Source organism: Morone saxatilis, unplaced genomic scaffold (genome assembly GCF_004916995.1).
Source record: "Morone saxatilis isolate NCDOM2014 unplaced genomic scaffold, NCSU_SB_2.0 Contig15, whole genome shotgun sequence".
In the NCBI taxonomy this organism is placed as follows: domain Eukaryota; kingdom Metazoa; phylum Chordata; class Actinopteri; family Moronidae; genus Morone; species Morone saxatilis.
The window spans coordinates 16,314,585-16,333,465 of NW_023339707.1; the positions used below are offsets into that span (position 1 = coordinate 16,314,585).

The window sequence follows — 18,881 nt, forward strand, 5'->3', positions numbered from 1 at the left end:
GCCCCCATGGTTTTGGGTGAGTCACTCTCTGCACTTGCAAGCTTGCATCCAATCTTACATGCCTCAATATGCAACGCTGTTTCTGTTAGTGTGTGTTTAGGTGTGCCAAATTTTAGCAGACCCTAAAGAAAGCACAACATGAACCTCGATTTCTCAGTAAAAGCTGTGCTCTGACACAACAAAGCCAAAGCGCGACACACCCTTCAACCGTCAAGCTACCATCTCCCATTCACAGCCCTAGTACCAAGTACCATCCAGATGACTGTGTCTAATTTTCACTGGATATTCCATTTCCATTTGAAAGGTGGTTAGTGCCCATTGAGCAGTGTTATCGTGGCTGTGCAGACACAGAGAGGCTTCCCTGCTCCTCCCAGCGTCAGACAGAGAAGCCATCGATTTGATTCAGTCTTAAAAGCCGGGTCAGCCACAACAATGGCAGCTTATGGAAAAACCATTACCCCAGGTGAATTCTGAAATGTTAACCTACATGCATGTTTGCCATCACTCTCCCTCTCTCTCTGAGTATCCTACACAGCACCACAGATGGAGAGGAGACAGGAGAGAGAGAGCACTGTGGGTTGCTTCTCAATGGAGTATGCAGGCTCCTCTCTTGGTGAGTCATACTGCCTTTCTTTACACTTCTTGTCCAAGGCCACCTACCTTACACCTCCACTCTAGCTCAGTTGCTGCCAAGTTACTACGCCTGCTCATCCATTATACTACTCACTGCCTCTGACACAGTAGAAAAGTCACAGATGACTAATATGATCCAGCTGAAATGCCTGCTGCTGCACTGAAAATGATATGTGGCGTTTAAAGCTGAAAGCCATAACGTGTAAAAGTTAGAACATCATTATTTTATGTTATTTGCCTGGTTGAGTGATGTTAGATGTGAATATTTACACAATTCAATCTTATTGCTCTGGATAGTGTGTTATAATTCACTGTTTATGATTTATAATGAAAACAGTCCAGTTCATAATTGTTCAAACCAGATTTACCTTTCATTTAACAAAAGTGAGCGATTAAGGAGAAACTACATGAAGATTGGAAAGACCCTATCTAGAACCAGTGTATGGTTTGTCTGTTCTGGGCTACTGTAGAAACATGGCGGCTCAACATAGTGGCCTGTGAAAGAGGACCTGCTCCCTCTGTACATAAAAACAGCTCATTTTAAATGAACAAAAACACAACTCTTATTTTCCGGTGACTATACACTAATAAAAACGTACCTATGAATATTATATTCCATTTCTGCCAATAGATCCTTTCAAATGTTACACATTGGACCTTTAAATTCACTATATGTCCATTGTATGTATATACTGTAAGTGCACGCAGAGCTACATACTTGGATTTCAATTAATCGTTTGGTTTTAAAAATGTTAGAAAAATGCCAAGTATAACTTAATAATAACACAGCTCAAGTTCACATCTTCAAATGTCTTGCTTTGCCCGACCAACAGATTTTTCGATCTGTGTGTATATCTGTGTAAATCTCTGTATAGTGTTTGGGTACAGTCAGTTGTGCTAAGATTGGTTATATTAGTTATGTGCATGTTCTCAACAAATGGATTTCAATGAGGAAAACATAAAAGGGACCAAAAATTACATTAGATTAATATTTTACAGGCATTGCTGCTCAGTAAGAAAGAAGCAAATCATATCAGCAGTGATTTCACTTGGTGTTTGACCTGCTGGCCTTGCATGTTTCATGCCAGCAAGATGTATGTGTGACAGTGAAGCAGGTTAATGTAGTGCAGGGGTTCTGCTAATTGGGTTAGTGCACGGTTTGGTTAATTGGGTTAGCAGAGATTCCATGACAGCTACCACGCTGAAAGACCCAGCTTCCTATCGATCAGATGGGTGAAGAGGACAAACCCAGCAGGTGCTTTCATCAAACAAGTGCAAGCACATGCAAACACGATGGACTGCACATACACATACACACACACGTATTAGATTACACTGGAGCTCACTGCATCAATTCAATTCTGACAGAGGGAGGTCGGATGTGTATAGATCCCATTAAATAAAATACAAGTGTTGAAAATGATGACAGGCACTTGCGAAAATGGTAGCAAATAGTTAAATAAATATGGATTTGTGTGTGTGTGTGTTTGCATGAAAGAAAAGGAAAGTGTGTGAGAGAAAAAAAGACAGAGACCACTTGGGACCTCAGCTCTCTTTCATGTGGAGGTGAATACATAAATAATAAAATTAAATCATCAAAAACAGCCCAAAATAGTCCAAACTCTACTCTCAATAATACACACTCACACACAAAAAAGGAATCATATGTTCCACATTCTTCAAAGTTATATTAGATGGTAACAGTCTTCAAAATTAATAATCTATGGATTAAAATGTCAAAATAATGACAAAAATATATTTTTGTGCCAGTTACAGAATTAAATGACCAAGAGATAACAGCCTTCCTGATTAAAAATGTCATTTTACAATAAAAAGAAGAATTGTAATGTGGTTGCATATCTTCAGGCTTTGATGTGCTGCTTCCCTCTGTAGCTACCCATTATCTGATGGTAGCTAGGTGCAATCTGCAAGGTGTCAGGGGAGCGAAGTACTAAATAAAGATATTTTCAAGGTTTTCAGGCAGCAAGAAATCTCAACCCCAGTTGTGTCACTTCACTTCCTCGCTTAACGCAATCTGCTGCCTCCGAAAATAGCTCAGTGTTTCTCTGAAGCCAGGCTCTTGACTTAACACCAATAGGGTATGTGCAGCAAGAAAGACTATGTCAATGCAAAAAACCACAACATCCACATTGCGACAAGCATACAAACCCACTGCAAGATCATGAGACTGATTTTGTGTGATCCTACTATGTGCTATGTGATAAGTACACGGGTAGTTTTGCTTAGGTCTGTTATGGGAAGATGACACACCTGTGCTCAACATTTGGCACTGCAACATCGAGTTTATGACCTTTACTTTACTTTTGAAAAGCTGAACATCATAACTGACCGTGCAGAGAAAATATCAAGCCAACGTGTTTGACGCCAGTCCTTGTGTAAAGAGATATTTCCAAATCTGGAAAGCTGTTGTGTGCCAAAAGCCATAATTTAAATGGATTAGCCCTCTCTTGCTTACGGTATGTTTTGATTTCGCTGTGAACTATTTTTTAAAGCCGAAGGCGGCCTCTGGAGTGGAGTTCAGTTGATGTGATCTCTCTTTCCAAAAGCCACTCTTATTAAGCAGCACCACTAAAAGCCGGAGGATTCTCTTACTAAACCAATCAATATAGGATCTGCCTTGCCGTGGTCCCAGGAGCCCTCGGCTCCACCCTTCATTCTTCCTCCAGCTTCCATTGTCCCTATAGTCTCACTCATTCATGGTAGGCATGAGGCATGCTGCTGTGTATGTGTGTGTGTGTGTGTGATCCTCCACACCCAAGACAGATCTGATACCAAACTCAACGCTATTTCAAACCTCAGGAGGTGAAACAGGTGAAAATGGTCCTCTGAGGCGGAGCAGCAGGCACCAGTGCACACCCGTGCTTACACTGACTGTCTGCGTCTCAAACAGGAAGAGGCATTTATAGCAGAGTGACACACCTCACATTCTACCATAATGGTCTGTTGCCAATTAGAGCAAACCATACATGCATACTGTTAATATGCAAATGCTGACAGATGGCTTAGGAAGGTGTAGAAAACACATATACATACTTGCATACTATATTACATCCTGTTATGTATCATATTCCTCAGTCCTGATATATGACTGGCTTGATAGTCTATTTATCACCAAACCAGATATATTTGGTCACAACAAATTGGTCACAGCTGCATTAGAACATTTATTATCACAGTTATTTGTCTGTGAGTATAAAGTTCCTGTTTCCCTTTTTATATTATTTCTTGCTGAGATATTCACTCACAAGAAGGGTTTCATCCAGCAATCTAGCTGCCGCACATGATGGCATCATTGAATTATCTCCATGTCCTGATGCAATAGGCCCATTACTAACAGCAGTTTGCTAGCTGCTACACGCTTATACTACCACTCTGGTTTGTTGCCACTCTGTGTATTTGGGCAGAATCAGATTTTACATTAGCTGCGTAGAAGTGTTGACCAAAGTCCGAAGAAGCGCACCTGTAGCCAGCAGGTCACTGTTTTGACCCTCAACCCACATCAGAGAATGAAAAGTTGTTATGTAACACTCCCCCTTCCTTAAAGCAAGAGCAGGCTATATTTTCTTGTTAAAGTAAGCCGAAGTGGCAGCATAAAACACAGAGCAAAAGTGCGAAAGAGAGGAGCATCCTGTCTCAGCTAATGAGACCCAGATGATTCACTCTGTTTGCGCAGATTAAACAGTTGTTGGTATAAACACCTCCCCACCCACAAGAAGTGACAAACTCCAACTTTAAGAATGGAAAATAATTGTTTTTTTCAGCCTAAATACAGAGTACCCTCTTGTACTGAAACAACGCTGGAAAAGGTCATGCTAAGTCACATTTCCTTAGGGCAATGAATATAAAAAGATTGATTTGACATTACTCAAAATTGTGACTTTGTGATGTCTATGTGGTACCTCGGTTCAAGCACAAGGAGAGGGGGCGTAAAACGTTAAATGTAAACTTAAAACTCTGGCTTTTGATTAAGAATGATTTATAGACATTATTTACTTTATTTTATTCATTTATTTTATTGTATTTATGTTATAAAAAATATTCTATTTGATTTAATCTGTTATTTTATTATTTTTATGTTTTTTTAAACATTATTGTTTGTTTTATTTTGACCTTTTAATCTTTTATTTAACTATATTGTACTATTATTATAGGTTTAAATCTATTTTCTTCTTATTTCATTGTCAATGTTTTTATCTTTATCTATCTCTATCTATCTATTTAATCTCTACTTTTTAATCTGTTTTATCTATTTTTTAAATTTTGTTTGTCTTTCACATTTGTTCTGGCTTGTCAGTCATCTGTATAGCTCTTTGAACTGCTCTGAACCTGCATGAATGAAGTTTGATTGATGGATTGATTGAAAGCTGTGCTGGTCTCCATTTGCATGTCTTTTTGGACTTTGAAATGCCCCTCATGTATAACGCACTTACTGTACCTCTGCCCTGGCATCAAAGACTCTTCTAACCGCTTGGATGAAAAAATATTACGATAAAAAAAGATTTTAAACCTGTTTCCTAAGTTGCAGCTATATTTACTAATCCAGGTAGCCCGAATGACATAAAGGAGCTTTTTGATCTTTTTGAAAAACAAAAGCAAAACATGAATGAGTTAGACTCTGATCTGTGGCCCTTTGCTGCGTGTCATCCCCTTTCTCTCCCCCCGTTTCCGTCACTCTCTTCAGCTGACACTTTTAATTAAAGGCAATTAAAGCCCCCATAAAGTTTTCCATCCTTCAGTATATGTATATAATGCTGATTATTAGAAGTCTTTGCGGATTTTGGAAATATCTTCTGGTAATTATCCACTTCCCCTTTTTCAAAGATTGATGTGTATTTATCTTTTCGGAATAATTGGAGGCTTAGTTCTGTGACTTCAATCAAATGGTAACACATGAGAGGCAGAAACTGGGGGTTCAGTGGCACCTACATTTGCTTGGAAGTGAAGGGGCATAGGTGACAGTGACGGTGATAAATGATAACTGAAAAGCCACACATACATGCATATATTAAAGAGGTTCTCATACACCATCACCAGAAGGCTAATAAATCAAAGACCACTGGTAATACTAGATATGAGTTGAGGGTTGAAGGAATATTTCCTCAGTTGAGACTATACTTCTAAGCTCTGTGAGTCTGTTATTCCAACAAATAATGCAGAATAAATTTAGTTGCTAGTTAATAAAGCACCAACTGCTGGCACAAACTATAGGAGAGGAACATTTTTTCTCTCAGTTCATGCGGATGGCTGCTTAATGGGAACAGAGAATGAGTGCATTATCTACATGTAACAATGGAACTGCAATGTTCAGAACAAGCACATTATTTCATATTTTGTGCTGTGATTGTATCACATTAGACATAATGGGGAGTTAACAGCATACATATGTAAATCTCTACTTTTCCTTTGTTGCTTTATTTATTGTGTTTGCTCTTAGTCATGTTCAGGAACATTATGCTGTAATGCAGGCATGAATCAATACTTATGAATTACAGTGCTCCTACTCTAATGGCAAGCTACTGCAGTGCTGTACCTAGCTTGAAATGTATTTAGTGCATATTGAGATGATGGATACTAAACTACCAGTGCACTTAACGGGAAAATTCTGTGTAATTATATGTTAAATGTATGGACTATACATACATACATATGACACAATAACTGGTGTGAATTTTAAAATACAATGTACTGTTAGTGTGGGGGAAAAAAAGGAACCTTTTTCTTTCTTACATTTCTAAGAGAGGATCCTCAATGTGCTGCAACATCACTTTCTTGATCTCTGGTTGCTATGGTGATCTTATTTTGTTTAAATGTGGTATTATGTGTGCTCATTGCCAATGTTCAGTTCAGCATTGGATGACACACAAGTAAAAAAAACTATTCAAAAACTATTTTTCCCATCTATTTATTATACTTCTATCTGCTTCTCATCCCTTTCTTTCTGTCTTTCTTTCTTTCTTTCTTTCTTTCTCCAGTGCCTATTTTCTTGTTTCCTCTCTTGGCCTCTGCAATGCCTCTTATTGCCCTATACACAGCATTAATAATTGAGAGCATTTTATGCAGACAGTGAGTTTTGGTGCCCTGAGCTCTTTGGTCACGGATCCATGGCACTAATGCTGGGTGGCAGGCCAGTTTGAAGCCCCACACTCCAAGTCCAGGCTAGGGCACATCTGTCTGGCTGACTGGCCAATCTATGGCCCCCCGATCCCAGAGCTATTATGCACACAGCTGACATGGACACACACATGTGTGCATGCACACTTTGAGGATTCACAGACCATTTACTCTGTGATCTGTAATGCTCACATCACACTTTTGCACCTTTCTACAACCAAAGGCAACAGACAATGACTGACATTTTCAAAACCCTAAATAACAGTGAGCCGCTGTGCCCTCTCTTCTCTCTTATAATCACTATAATTCTCACTCACAGACACACCATCATACAGCCTATTGTACTCTAGTGTAAGAATGAATTACACAGTAAGAGAGAATGATGGCTTGTGAGAGTGAGACTGAAAATATGTCTGAGAGAAGTTAAAGTGTGAGAAAGAATGACTGTGCATGTGATGGGAAATATTACTTATTAAGAGAGTGTTTTGTTTGAAAAAGAAGGTAGTTTCATTGAAAAGGAAGGCAGTTTAAATTCTCAGTTTCTGACTGGTTTTCAGCCTTCTTAAAAAGGCCTGTACCTACTACAATAAGCGGCATTCCTTGCAATGTTATGGCTTCAAGGAGAATTTAAATCAAGCCACAGAGCATTGAAGGACAACTTAAAATTCACGTTTGTTAGAACAAAAGCAAGGTCACCAGAACCATGATTTGTCTGATTACTTACTGTCTTCACTTCATGGTTTTAAAGCCAACAAGCAACAGAAAGTGCAATACTATTTACATTTCAATCAAACTCACTCTCCCACACAGTTATTCTAAGTAACATATACTGCCATTTTCTCTTGTATACAGTATAGTATCATTCTGTTTAACAAACACTACTACTCTCAATTGCACGCAGTACAATATTGTTTTCTCTTACAGTACAGTCTTCCGGTATGTCTTGATTTATTCATGCATATTTTCACTGTGTTTGTGCAGTCTCTGTATACTCACCAAAAACAGCCAGTGTAGTGGCTGTACATCTGCTAGCTAGCTAGTTTGTGTGACTCTAAGTAATCTCAAAACAGAGAGAGAAGCCCCAGTTTGTTCGGTAATTTTCATCCAGCCCTTTTGTCTTGTTGGTTCTGTATCTTTATGAAGTGTCCTCTTTCTATTGATTCTGTATGCAATGCCACTTCCTCTAACATTCTCTTTGCTTTCAGTTTGAACATGTTTAGTTGTATAATACACTGTGATGGTGTATATAAGAGTGCATAGGATAGGATTTACATTCAATGGCCTCTTTATTGGGTACACCTGCACAAACTATTGCAATTCAATACAGCTGCTTGGTAACAATGGTAATCTATCGAGTGGCTGGTTAAATATGAACATTCACTAGCCATTTGCTCTAGTGGACAAAAAAGTTAATTCTGCTCCCTGGGTGGTGTTGTACTGGACCACATTATATTGAGAGGTGTTTCAATTTTTTGTTCTCCCTATTGACATTCATAAATGGGGCAGATAATTAAAAAGAGAGCCACTGCACACATGCCCCTTGAATTGGGTTGTGGTTGTTGCCAGGTTGTGTTGGCAGATTGAAATTGCATGCAGTGTGTGGGTTGTGTCTGATAGACAATCTGGCAAATTGGATGACGTCATAAACATCTCAACTCGTACGGCGATTAATTATAATAAAGTTCGGCGGATGCCAGGAGATGGCCCTCAAATACGGGAGAAATCTGGGGAAAATAGGAGTGTTGGCAGGTATGAGTAAAACACCACTAACTATGATCTCAATGGTAACACATGTAATTTAATTAACACCTCTTTGAGAGTGCAAAAACTGAACATTACAAGCACCATAAAAGGCTTTAACTGTATTGAATTGCATTAGTTTGTACAGGTTTGCCTACTTGGCAACTGGTGGCAACTGAGTGTATGTGTGCAGGAGAGAGAATGTAGATTATGATAGTGAGCACAATAAAAACATTATTGTGGATATAAGAAGGTATACGCTAGTGTGGGAACGTGATTTATGAACTATACGGCCACTAATAAATACAGAATAGATGTTTCATAATGCGTATGCAAGTATGCGTTCGAGACGAAAGGGAGCCAGAGCACAGAAGCAGACGTGCAGGTGTGCAAGTGAATCCGAGAGAGTGTGTTTATTTCTATGAGATGAAGGTGGGAAGGGATGACGGGATTGAGGGTGGATGAGAGGGAAGGGAGGAGGGAGGAGGAAGGAGTGCTCCAGTCCTGTCGCCTTGGGTGCATCAGCAGCAGGAATTGTTCTCTGCCCTGTGGGGGCCATCTGACTGTTCTGTCACCCTCTACAGAAGGCTGACTCTGCCTTAAAGTGCTCGGCCCCACGCCTGCAGTTCGACATGCTTGATGTTTAATACATACACAGGGAGAATATTGAGAACGCCTCAGGAGAAATGCAGTACACAGGCTTTAAGGGAGAGTTTTTTGTCAGTTTGTAGAACAACCAAGAATAGAGGAGCTCCTGTACAAAGTGTGCGTGGGCAGGCCGTGAACATAATTGTCCAGAATTCGAACCAGAGCTGGAGCTCCATCATACCATACGAGATCCAAGAGTTAAGCACCTCTTAACAAAACGCACTTGTGGTGAGTGGGGGACAGCTTCACACCGGTGATTGCGTAATACACTGACTTATCTGTGCCAGAAAATATACATCACGTTCACACATGAGGTTTCTGTCAACATAACAGTGAACTTATCACGTAAGCTGAAAATGGCTCGCCCAATGTGCTCCTGTACTCCCGCAATCAGCATGAGTGTAATTCAGGGCATCACTCCTCAATAAAGCAGGAGAACGGGCCTCAGGGGTGACCCTCCTGCTTAAGTCAACACAATGAGTGTAATGAGGTGAGATACACACACACTCATAGGCACACTCATACACACACACTGGAGATGGGAACCCTTGCTGCATAGTAAGTGGATTTCATTCATCTACATGCACTGAGCCTGCTGTAGAAGTTCTGCTCACACCCACACATTCAGCAGCACAGCGAGCATTTCACTCCATGGCTTATTACAGGTGAGAATATCATTACCACCTGATTTAGAGGTACAGTTGTGGCAAGAATGCATGCTGCTTTCTGCACTAAGTGATTTCAAGGTATTAATTTACACCAAACATGCACCTTAACAGACAGAACTTGTATTTTGGTGATAATAATCCTCAGTGCCAGCGATCAATGGCGAAAAATTAAACATTACACTGAGATTAAAAGCCAGTTTCTGTTTGACATGTCTGTGTCTCCTCTAGTGCATCTAACAGTCTGTGAGTTCATCAGTTCTGACTCCATAATTAATCAACCCTGCTGTGTAAGTAGGACTGGTGCCTTTTCTCTTATCATCACGTACAGCAACCCACGCCCTCCGGGCCATCAGCGGATTAATGATGAGTGCCCCTGATAGGAAAGCCCCTCACAAAGGCTTTATTAATTAGCCTCGCACCGACACCGTGGCCGCAGTGTGCAACACATGTTCACTCTAATCAAAACTTTAAAAGGGACATGATCGACCTCCCAATCACCCACTGTACTGCACTGCATGGTATTAAACCTTGATGCGTGCATGCATTAAGTTACGGGTGTGTGCAAAGGGGGTGGGAAGTGCACCATTTCCAAATTAGCAAGGCAACTTTCACACATCGCTGACCAACCGGTTATGCTGCACTTTACTAAGAAGCCCATGAATGATTGATCGGACAGGTGGGATCGAGTATGGAATAATTCAGAGGCGATAAAGACAGACAGGCGCGCTGAACGCTCCTGAAACTGTCCAGATGTCACCAAAAGTGGAACCAAAATGGAAGAGATGGAGAGATAGAGATAGAGAGAGAGAGAGAGATCAGATGTGTTGTACTCACTCGCCCCCCGGTGCGTTAGAGGAGCATCCCGGTCTCTCAGGGCCAGCTCTTCAGATGAGTTCTCCTGGGACAGCGCGCCTTGATCCTCACTATCATTCTTTGCCAAGCTCCAGCCTCCTCGCAGCCTCACCTTACTCTTCTTCTTTTGACATCACATGAAAAAAACAGCTGCATGCCAAACGGAACTCGCCTTTAATGGTTGTATCGGGGTTACAGTCGTCCGTCCCTCTGTATGTGGAGCACAAGTGACAGCGGCGGATTCCTATTTGAGGGGATGCTGACGCGCAACCGGAGGGGCTCGCCTCCTGCCTTTCTCATCTGGCTCCATCAGCTCTCGGTTAAGGCAGCAACCATGTGACTGAAACCACCGTCAAGACGGAGAGAATGGCAAAGCTGGTTTCCGGTAGATGATTTCAAAATAAAGCAATTATCATTATCATCGTGTTGCCCAAAAAGCATTAAATGAGGGAATACAGTAAAAACAAAAGAAGGAAAAAATAAAGATATGTTTTACCCATTGTAAAAATATTACTAGACCTACAGCAATTTTAAACATTTAGCCTATATGCAACTGAGAAAACGTACTACACAGTATTTATAGACAGTAATTGAGTCATATGTGTAAGGTTTTTTTTATTAAACATAAGGAACAAACAAGTTAGGGAATATGTATACACACATCTGAAGGAAATAAATCAATTTACAATGGTGGAAATGATACTATAGCACAATTGAAGATAGCAGCAGACAATATAGGTAACATATACTAAAAAACAAGAGAGATAAAGATAAAACAGGTAACAAAAAGACAAAGAAAAAGAAGGAAAACAAACATCAATGTAAGTTTTGCTACTGCAAATACCAATGGCAATCCCTCCTGCAGGTTACAGCCACTAGGGTTAATGGATGAAATCACAAAATAATTAATAATTTGTTCCGGTTTTGACAGTATTTATATGTATATATAAAAAAAATAAAAACAAATTAAATAATGAAAAAGTTTTTTCGATGCAGTAAACTGTATTTCAGTTAGCTCACCTGTTCTCATTAGCTACTAATGCCAGCTAACTGTATGCTAACATTAGCCGCCCATTCAGCATGAAACAGGAGCGAGTAAAAGTAAAGGAATATGTTTTTGTACACCAAAGAAAGCTGAGAATACCTGTGAAAATTGGACTATTCACATTTACCTAGTTGTTTGTCAATATGTTAGCCACTACAGTTTATGTTGAATGACTTTAATTGAATCTTTGTGCCCTTTAGCAGTAAAAAATAGTCGCCTAATACAGAGGCTTTTTAAAAATGTAATTTGCAAAAACATATAGCCTATGGCCTCATTTTCCAAACTAACTGTTTTTAAAGGCCAGACCATTAAGCTATAAAAATGTACAATAATAACTATTTAAAGAGTGAAACCTGATCCCTTTTTAGGCCTACACGTTATCAAGCTGTCCTGCTCTAAATCTACGCTTCGATCAGGAGCTATTAGGAGATAATGAGCAATAACCTACCTAATCACTGTACAGGTATGGATTTGATATGAAAGAGATGAGAAGAATTAGAATTAGAAGCTGCAATTTTTAAGTTGTTCTTCATAAAAATCTTACATTTTACATTTTACATGAGGTCTGTTCGTGTTTATCACTTAACATGACCATGGGTCAGGTTAGTGTCGCCCCAACTTTCCAGCTTCTCTGGTTCATACAGCTGTTTTGTGCTCACATTTTTTTCCTATCCAACTTCTGCATTTAGATCATAGACTGCAGCTAATCTAGACAGTGTTAAGGTGAGGCTATTCGTTTCTATTCTATCAAATACAAGAAGAACTTTAACTAACGACATACCTTTATTTTGAAGGAAACCTACATAATTTCCTGTATTTTTCCAGCGTGTGTCTGGCTTGACGCACCTGCAAAGGCACCCATTCAATTAAAACCGACCTCACAGACGAGTGCCTCCAAGCGGCCAGCGTTACAATAACATCAACTATTCAAAAATGATTCTGGGGACCATTATTTCTCCACCAAAGCATAATCCCATTATAAATTATTGACATGTTGCTCATAATAGCTTCTGTATTTATTCTTCATTGAGTCTGGAACTTTCTTCATGGCAAAATAGTGAAGGAAAGTCCGATGAGACTGTGCCTCCAAGGGCACATGCATAATCTTAAAATTTTATGAGCGTGAGCCTAAATAAAGAAAGCATTCATATGCTTGTGAGACAGCCAGTGGTGGCTGTAATTTTCAGCAATGTAGAGTAGTTTGTGTTGATAAATGTCCTGTAGAGCTGAAGGGAGCAGCTCATTTTGCAGATTTAAGGTAAGATTATGATGTATTATTTGCCACAGTAGGTGTTAGTTGTACTAATGCAAAATATTCTATATTGTTTCTTTTTACCAACAGTAACTCCGTAGGTGACATATATTTCAGCATGAATAATGGCATCTTTTGTAAGCCTGTGGTATGAACAAACTACTGTTTCACCACAATAAGTGTAAGTGTACGAAAAGGATACAATGCACTTTGCTCTAATGTCTCCGTCAGCCTCACAAATGAGGAACTGGCTGTTAGATAATAGTGAAACAGACTTCTCTTAAGTGTGTGCATTAGGATTTTTCACTGAGGTGTTTGCGCACCAGAGAAACAGAGAAGGAAAAAGAAAACAGAGAGAAAGAAAGAGGGAGTGGGAACTAGAAGCGAAGTCTAAGACGCTTTCAAAGACAGAAAGGCCTTGTCCTTTTGAGGTCCTTTTTCTATTGTTGTCCACTACGAGCCAGACTCTTGGGTCTCCTCCACAATGCAGGTCCCCTCAGAGCAGCGCACCACTGGCTGTCCTGTCACTTCACATTAGTGTCTTTGTGGAGAACAGCAGCCCCTGAGGGCTTGGACACACTTGTCATGAAAGAAGTGTTCTGGACACACACACATGCACACAAAGTGAGTCGATAAGGAGGTGTTGGGCAAAATGGGCAAAATGGGAACACAAGGAAAACCTCCATCAAGGCTTCTAATAGAACTGTGACAGTGACCTTATTTCAGCCACGGCTCTCCTCTTTCAGTCTCACTCTCTCCCACCCACCCACATACATGCACACACAGACATTTTTTATGGCACACATTCGGAAAACATGTCCTCATAAGAAATGCAGTTTTGAATGAGTGAGCTTCATGCATACAAGAAGTGCAAGGCAGCCATTAATGTATTCTACTAGCAGCTATTGCATTTACTGGCTTCATGTGTAACAGTAAAACATGACATATGTTACAAACAAATTGGTTAATGCCACTTGACTACACATAAAAAAATAGTTCCTACATTTAATAACACTTTAGGCCCACTGGTCAGACTGGTTTGTCAGTCTTTACTAACGCAGGTAGCCATGCTTTTTCTAAACCTACAGAACTTAAGGTTAAAATGCTTCCAAAGATAGAAAATATATTAGCCTGAAATGTGTAAAGAATGATGGACAAGACATAATACTGTAGCCATAAAATCGTGGTGATGTGGATTTGAATATTTCACACAGTATAAACATCATTGTTGAAACAAGCAGAACGAAAGGTTAAAAAGTTCTTTCTTGGCCTTGAAAACTGTAAATTCCAACTCAAGGTGCACTTTCCCAAAGCTTTGAACCACAATACAAACTCTCTCTCATCCTTGTTGACATGCAAGCTCTGTAGCTGTTATAATTGAATCCATTAAGACAACTGAGCACACACTCCATCTGCAGATAAAAACGGTGTGATATGGTTAAAAAGCTCCAGAAAAAGCTAGCAAGTGGCTTGTTTTATCCAAGAGCACATGGCCCATATGTGGTACTGTAGTCTAGCCATAAAAAATGGATAAACCACCTGACTGTGCACAGATTACATAACACAATGAAGAATGTGCCTAAGAATGCTTATCTGAGGCAAGAAAATATGACTAGAATAAAAAATTCCCAGAGCAAGGACAAACTATCAGTTATCAGCAGACCTAGAGGAGCAGGTGGAGGATATTTGTATGTGAAGCTGCTGAGACGCTCAAGCTGCTTCAAATTAATCACGATGCTTATTTTTTCAGTTTCATGATAAAAATTTTTTTTTTTTTTTTTACCCTTTAAAAAACTACGCAAAATCGTGGCCTGCTCGCTTGCTTCGCATAAATACCCCGAGGTTAGTTTTTGGCGATCGGGGGGAGCTCCCTCCTGGGCCCGGGGCTGGGCTCAAGGTGGGCAGGGCGGCGTGGGACGGCGGAGGAGAGAGAAGGAGAGGAGCGGCACTTTAAAAGGAGCGTGTGTGATGAAATCAGATGTGAAGTGTTCCCTCACTCAGTCCGCAGACGCGTAAAAGATTCATCAAGCTGGTGGTGAGGAGGGAGAGGTGGAACCTGCCTCCGCGCACTCCGAGAGAGGAGGGAGGAGGGTGACTGGGAGAGTTGCTTTTAAGATCTTTTCTATTATAAATCATACCGAGCAGGGGGCTACCCAGGAGGCAAATGGAGATCCAAACAAAAGGTCTGTGTGGAGAAAGGGATCAGGGCAAGGAGGATTTGGAGAGAAAGGGAAAAGGGATGAAGGAAGTGAACAAGAGCAGAAGTAGAGTGTAAAGAAATTTGCCATAAAAATAGAACTTAAACCTGGAAAGTGGCCCCCACTGAGACTGAAAGGGACGCCCAACATAAAGGGGACCTTTAAGAATCTTAATTTATTTAATTATTGTTGTAGGAACTGTAAAATAAATGGGAGGAGACGTTTGGCTTGTATGCAAAAATCCACATAACTGAGAATAAATTTGGCTTCCATTTTGAATAATAAGCCTATATTATTGTGCGGTAGAGTGCTTTTTTTTTTTTTTAACTTGTCAGAGTGGAGTTTGAACCTATGACCACAAGATGGCGCCTCGGTGTTACTGTAATCTCCATCAGCAGCATTAATAGCAGCTAAATTAACCCGGCGCCCCTTCCTCAACACACGCTCACAGACCTCAGTGTGAGACACTAACGTCAGTAAACAAACACCAGTATGGATCTTCAAGGTTTCCTCACCAATAAATGCCATTTTGTGTTGGATTTACACTTTATATGTCCTAATTCAAATTCCCATTAACATTTTTTTTTTTAATTGGCTTCATGTATCCGGTCACCATGACAGTAAATTGATCGCTGTTTAAATATATTTGAAATAACGAGCGCGCACTTTCTCTGCAGCCAACACCACAGACAGCTTTCACAAACCAGTTTACGCCCTCAGTCAGCCACATCCCAGTTCCCCTCCCGGTTGACTACCCCACTACCAAACACCACCAACCTCCCACCCCTCCTCCACCTCCTCCTCCTCTTTTACACACCGGCTCGCAACCACACACCCCAGTCAGTCACCTCAAGTGCGACCGGCCGGCTGGAGCGGAGGCAAACAAACAGACCCAGGCCAGCCAGGGCGATCCTGCCGCGTGTTTTTGGCTCAATCTCAGAGACACCGGAGCACAAGAGGAGAATGGGACGCCGGTGCTTGGATCAGGACTGAGTCTGGTCGGCGCGTTTAGAGCTTCTCCGACCCGTTTCCAAGTCCTTTTTCTAACCGGCTCAGAGTCACGTTTTCGCCGCTGACACAATGGGCTGCTGCAGCGGACGATGCACTCTCATCTTTATTTGCACTTTACAGTTGGTGAGTTGAGCCGTACTTCTTCTCTACTTGTTGTTTTACAAGTTTTAATTGTGAGACAAAAAGGCTTCAGTGTTACCGTAATATTTTTTTTTTTTAGAATGACAAACTACTTTATAATTAGATGTCTGTTTTAACTGGGCAGTAGTCCATGCTCTTTTAATCCGATCACAAAATATGTTATATCAAGATATCAGTGAATCATAAAAGTTCTTTAACTCACTATAAGTACAAGACACACTACAAATAGGTTATATATTTTCTTACACACCTTGACTTGTGTTGATATTTGCTGAAATTGCATTTGATAGAAATCATGACCCTTGATTGATAGATTTTGTGTCCATTCTAAGTAAGTAGTGTTTATTTCTTTCTTTATCTGAGATTCACTGTTGTGACAGTAAACATAATGGTGCTGTTAGTGTTAACTAGTCAGCTCCTCTCAGCACTAACACCCCCAAGTAGTGGCACAGTGATGGACAGTATAGGGGTAACTATATGCTGTGTGATGCACGATGAAAGTGCATCAATACATATATGGATTTGCTCTTGTGAATATTGTAATAGTGACCTAAATATCCTAATATATATTCAAATACGGAGCATCACCTAAAGTGTCGCAGCCATGTAGTTCTGTGTCATGCATCAGTTATTTGATCAAAGCTCATGTCTGTATTTCAGATGAATGTCCAGCTGCTGTCTTGTGATGTAAGACATCTTCTCTGATCTTTAGATTTAAGGGATATGTTCACCAAGAACTCGGGCCATTTTGGGAAGCATTGATCCACAAAACACAGCGGATTCAGAGATGTACATGCTTGTTGGAGCATTTCAGTTTCTGATCAGTGAACTTGACATTTTACTGATGGTAGCTGTGCAGTCTCAGATGATGCTTCCCATTGACTCACAGGCCAGCCCGACTTTGCCACTATCCTAGAGTAGAGTGTACTTGACAGGGTGTGACAAGGTTATTTATGGTGGTATTAAAACTGAGCTTACTCACACCATAAGCCCTCGAGTAAATGTCGCTTTTAACAGCTAGGGGAGTAATAAAATCTTCTCCTGACAAAGAGCCAAATGGGAAAGTTCTGATATATTATAACACGCTTGAGTGAGTTCAGAAACAAAAGAAAAATCCCATGATGGGAGCTGGCAGTTGATATCAGCCATAACTGAGTTGAAAAAGAAAACCCAAGTTTCATACCACTGACTAAGTAATAACACTTGCCCCTCCCATTGAATAATCTTTTATTCCCCCAAGCCAACATCTCAAGACCTCTTCAGAGGTCTCTCTCAGAGTTACAGGTTTTTTGCCTCTGCTTGGGTAGGTACACGCTGTCTCAAGCTTATGCACTTACAAGTAAAGAGGGTGTTCATTTAGATTCAAGTTTAAATGCTTGTTCAGTGGGAAAAAGATGGAAGTGTCATTTGAATGACTTCCGCCTTTGGCTTTAGTATCCTGCTGCCCTTCCCCCACTTCATCTTCAAAATTAACATAGGGCTGGTGTGTATTTGTGGATGCTACCTGTGTATCTGTCTCGTTTCAGCTCTGGGAATTCATTAGATAGTGAGGAATAAGGAACTCGAGTCTATATGGCTTAGGTCACAATGGCCTCAGCATTGCTCCCTTAGTAAAATCATGTCTCACTCTGATGATACACACAAACACAGAGAGCTATGAACCCACCTTGAGGGACACACCTGTTTTCCCTTCCCAGACTTCGGACCTCTTTGCCTCATTAGAGAGAAGGAGGTCGACCATTTATTAAGAGGTTTATAATGCTGTCAGCGGGCTGCCTAAAAAGTCCCTGAAGACTCCTGGAAACAGCTTTATTTTCCCCAGGCACTATTTCTGGATGACCTGACACTTCCTGTCTGCAGAAACACACACACACACACACACACACACACACACATTCACACATGCACACTTCTGATGAGTTTAACCTGCAAAGAGGGGTTGCATTAAACCCTGCATAACCTTTCTGAAAGGTCATCAAGGTTGTAGGCGCGTGTGTCTATGTGTGTGCGTGTTCACATGAATATACATGTGTGCATGTGTGTGAAGCGGCACAAGGGGCCCCCACTCTCCCCTGGCTGAAACCTATGCATTGACAATGAGCCAGGTTATTCCCAGTCCATTACAGGGTAAAACTACCATTAACAAAACAACATACTCTGCTCCTCAGATGTAAAAATAGCCCTTGTGAACCGCTGTGTGTGCTAATTACCCAGGCAGAGTGCTTTGATCAAACCTCTTTTGGCATCTCGGCCATCCCCTAATTGAATTGTGGTGCGCTTTCCTCATCAACAGGCCGAGCGGTGGGACTCATCTCTCTGGGACAGAAGGCAACAGATAATGAGCCGGTATTGATCGAAACGCCTCTGTTCCCTCTTCCCTCTGCAGCCTAACTATTCCAGACAGTAGGGCTGGATCGTTGTCAGAACCCCGATCAGCCCCAGAGAATGGCAAGCGTTGGCAGGAAGCCCTGTCTGTCTAATGATTTGTTTGTAGTCCAAGACACAGGCAAGCTCATTTTTGTCTCAACGGGTTGGTTGTTTGAGGTGTTGACCTAAAGCTG

At 40.8% G+C, this 18,881-nt stretch overlaps 2 protein-coding genes across 2 annotated transcripts in view; one reads left to right on the forward strand and one right to left on the reverse strand.

The window, feature by feature from the left end:
• LOC118324991 overlaps positions 1 to 10,965 on the reverse strand; it is a 40,636-nt gene extending 29,671 nt beyond the window's left edge. Inside the window, exon 1 of the mRNA XM_035657520.1 lies at positions 10,656 to 10,965. The gene's annotated coding sequence lies outside the window, so the exon portion shown is untranslated. The remainder of the gene's footprint in view (positions 1 to 10,655) is intronic.
• A 5,020-nt stretch (positions 10,966 to 15,985) lies between these two features.
• Positions 15,986 to 18,881, forward strand: part of nkain4 (sodium/potassium transporting ATPase interacting 4) — a 37,839-nt gene continuing 34,943 nt past the window's right edge. Inside the window, exon 1 of the mRNA XM_035655893.1 lies at positions 15,986 to 16,302. Coding sequence (XP_035511786.1) covers positions 16,249 to 16,302 — 54 coding nt within the window. The 5' untranslated portion in view covers positions 15,986 to 16,248. The remainder of the gene's footprint in view (positions 16,303 to 18,881) is intronic.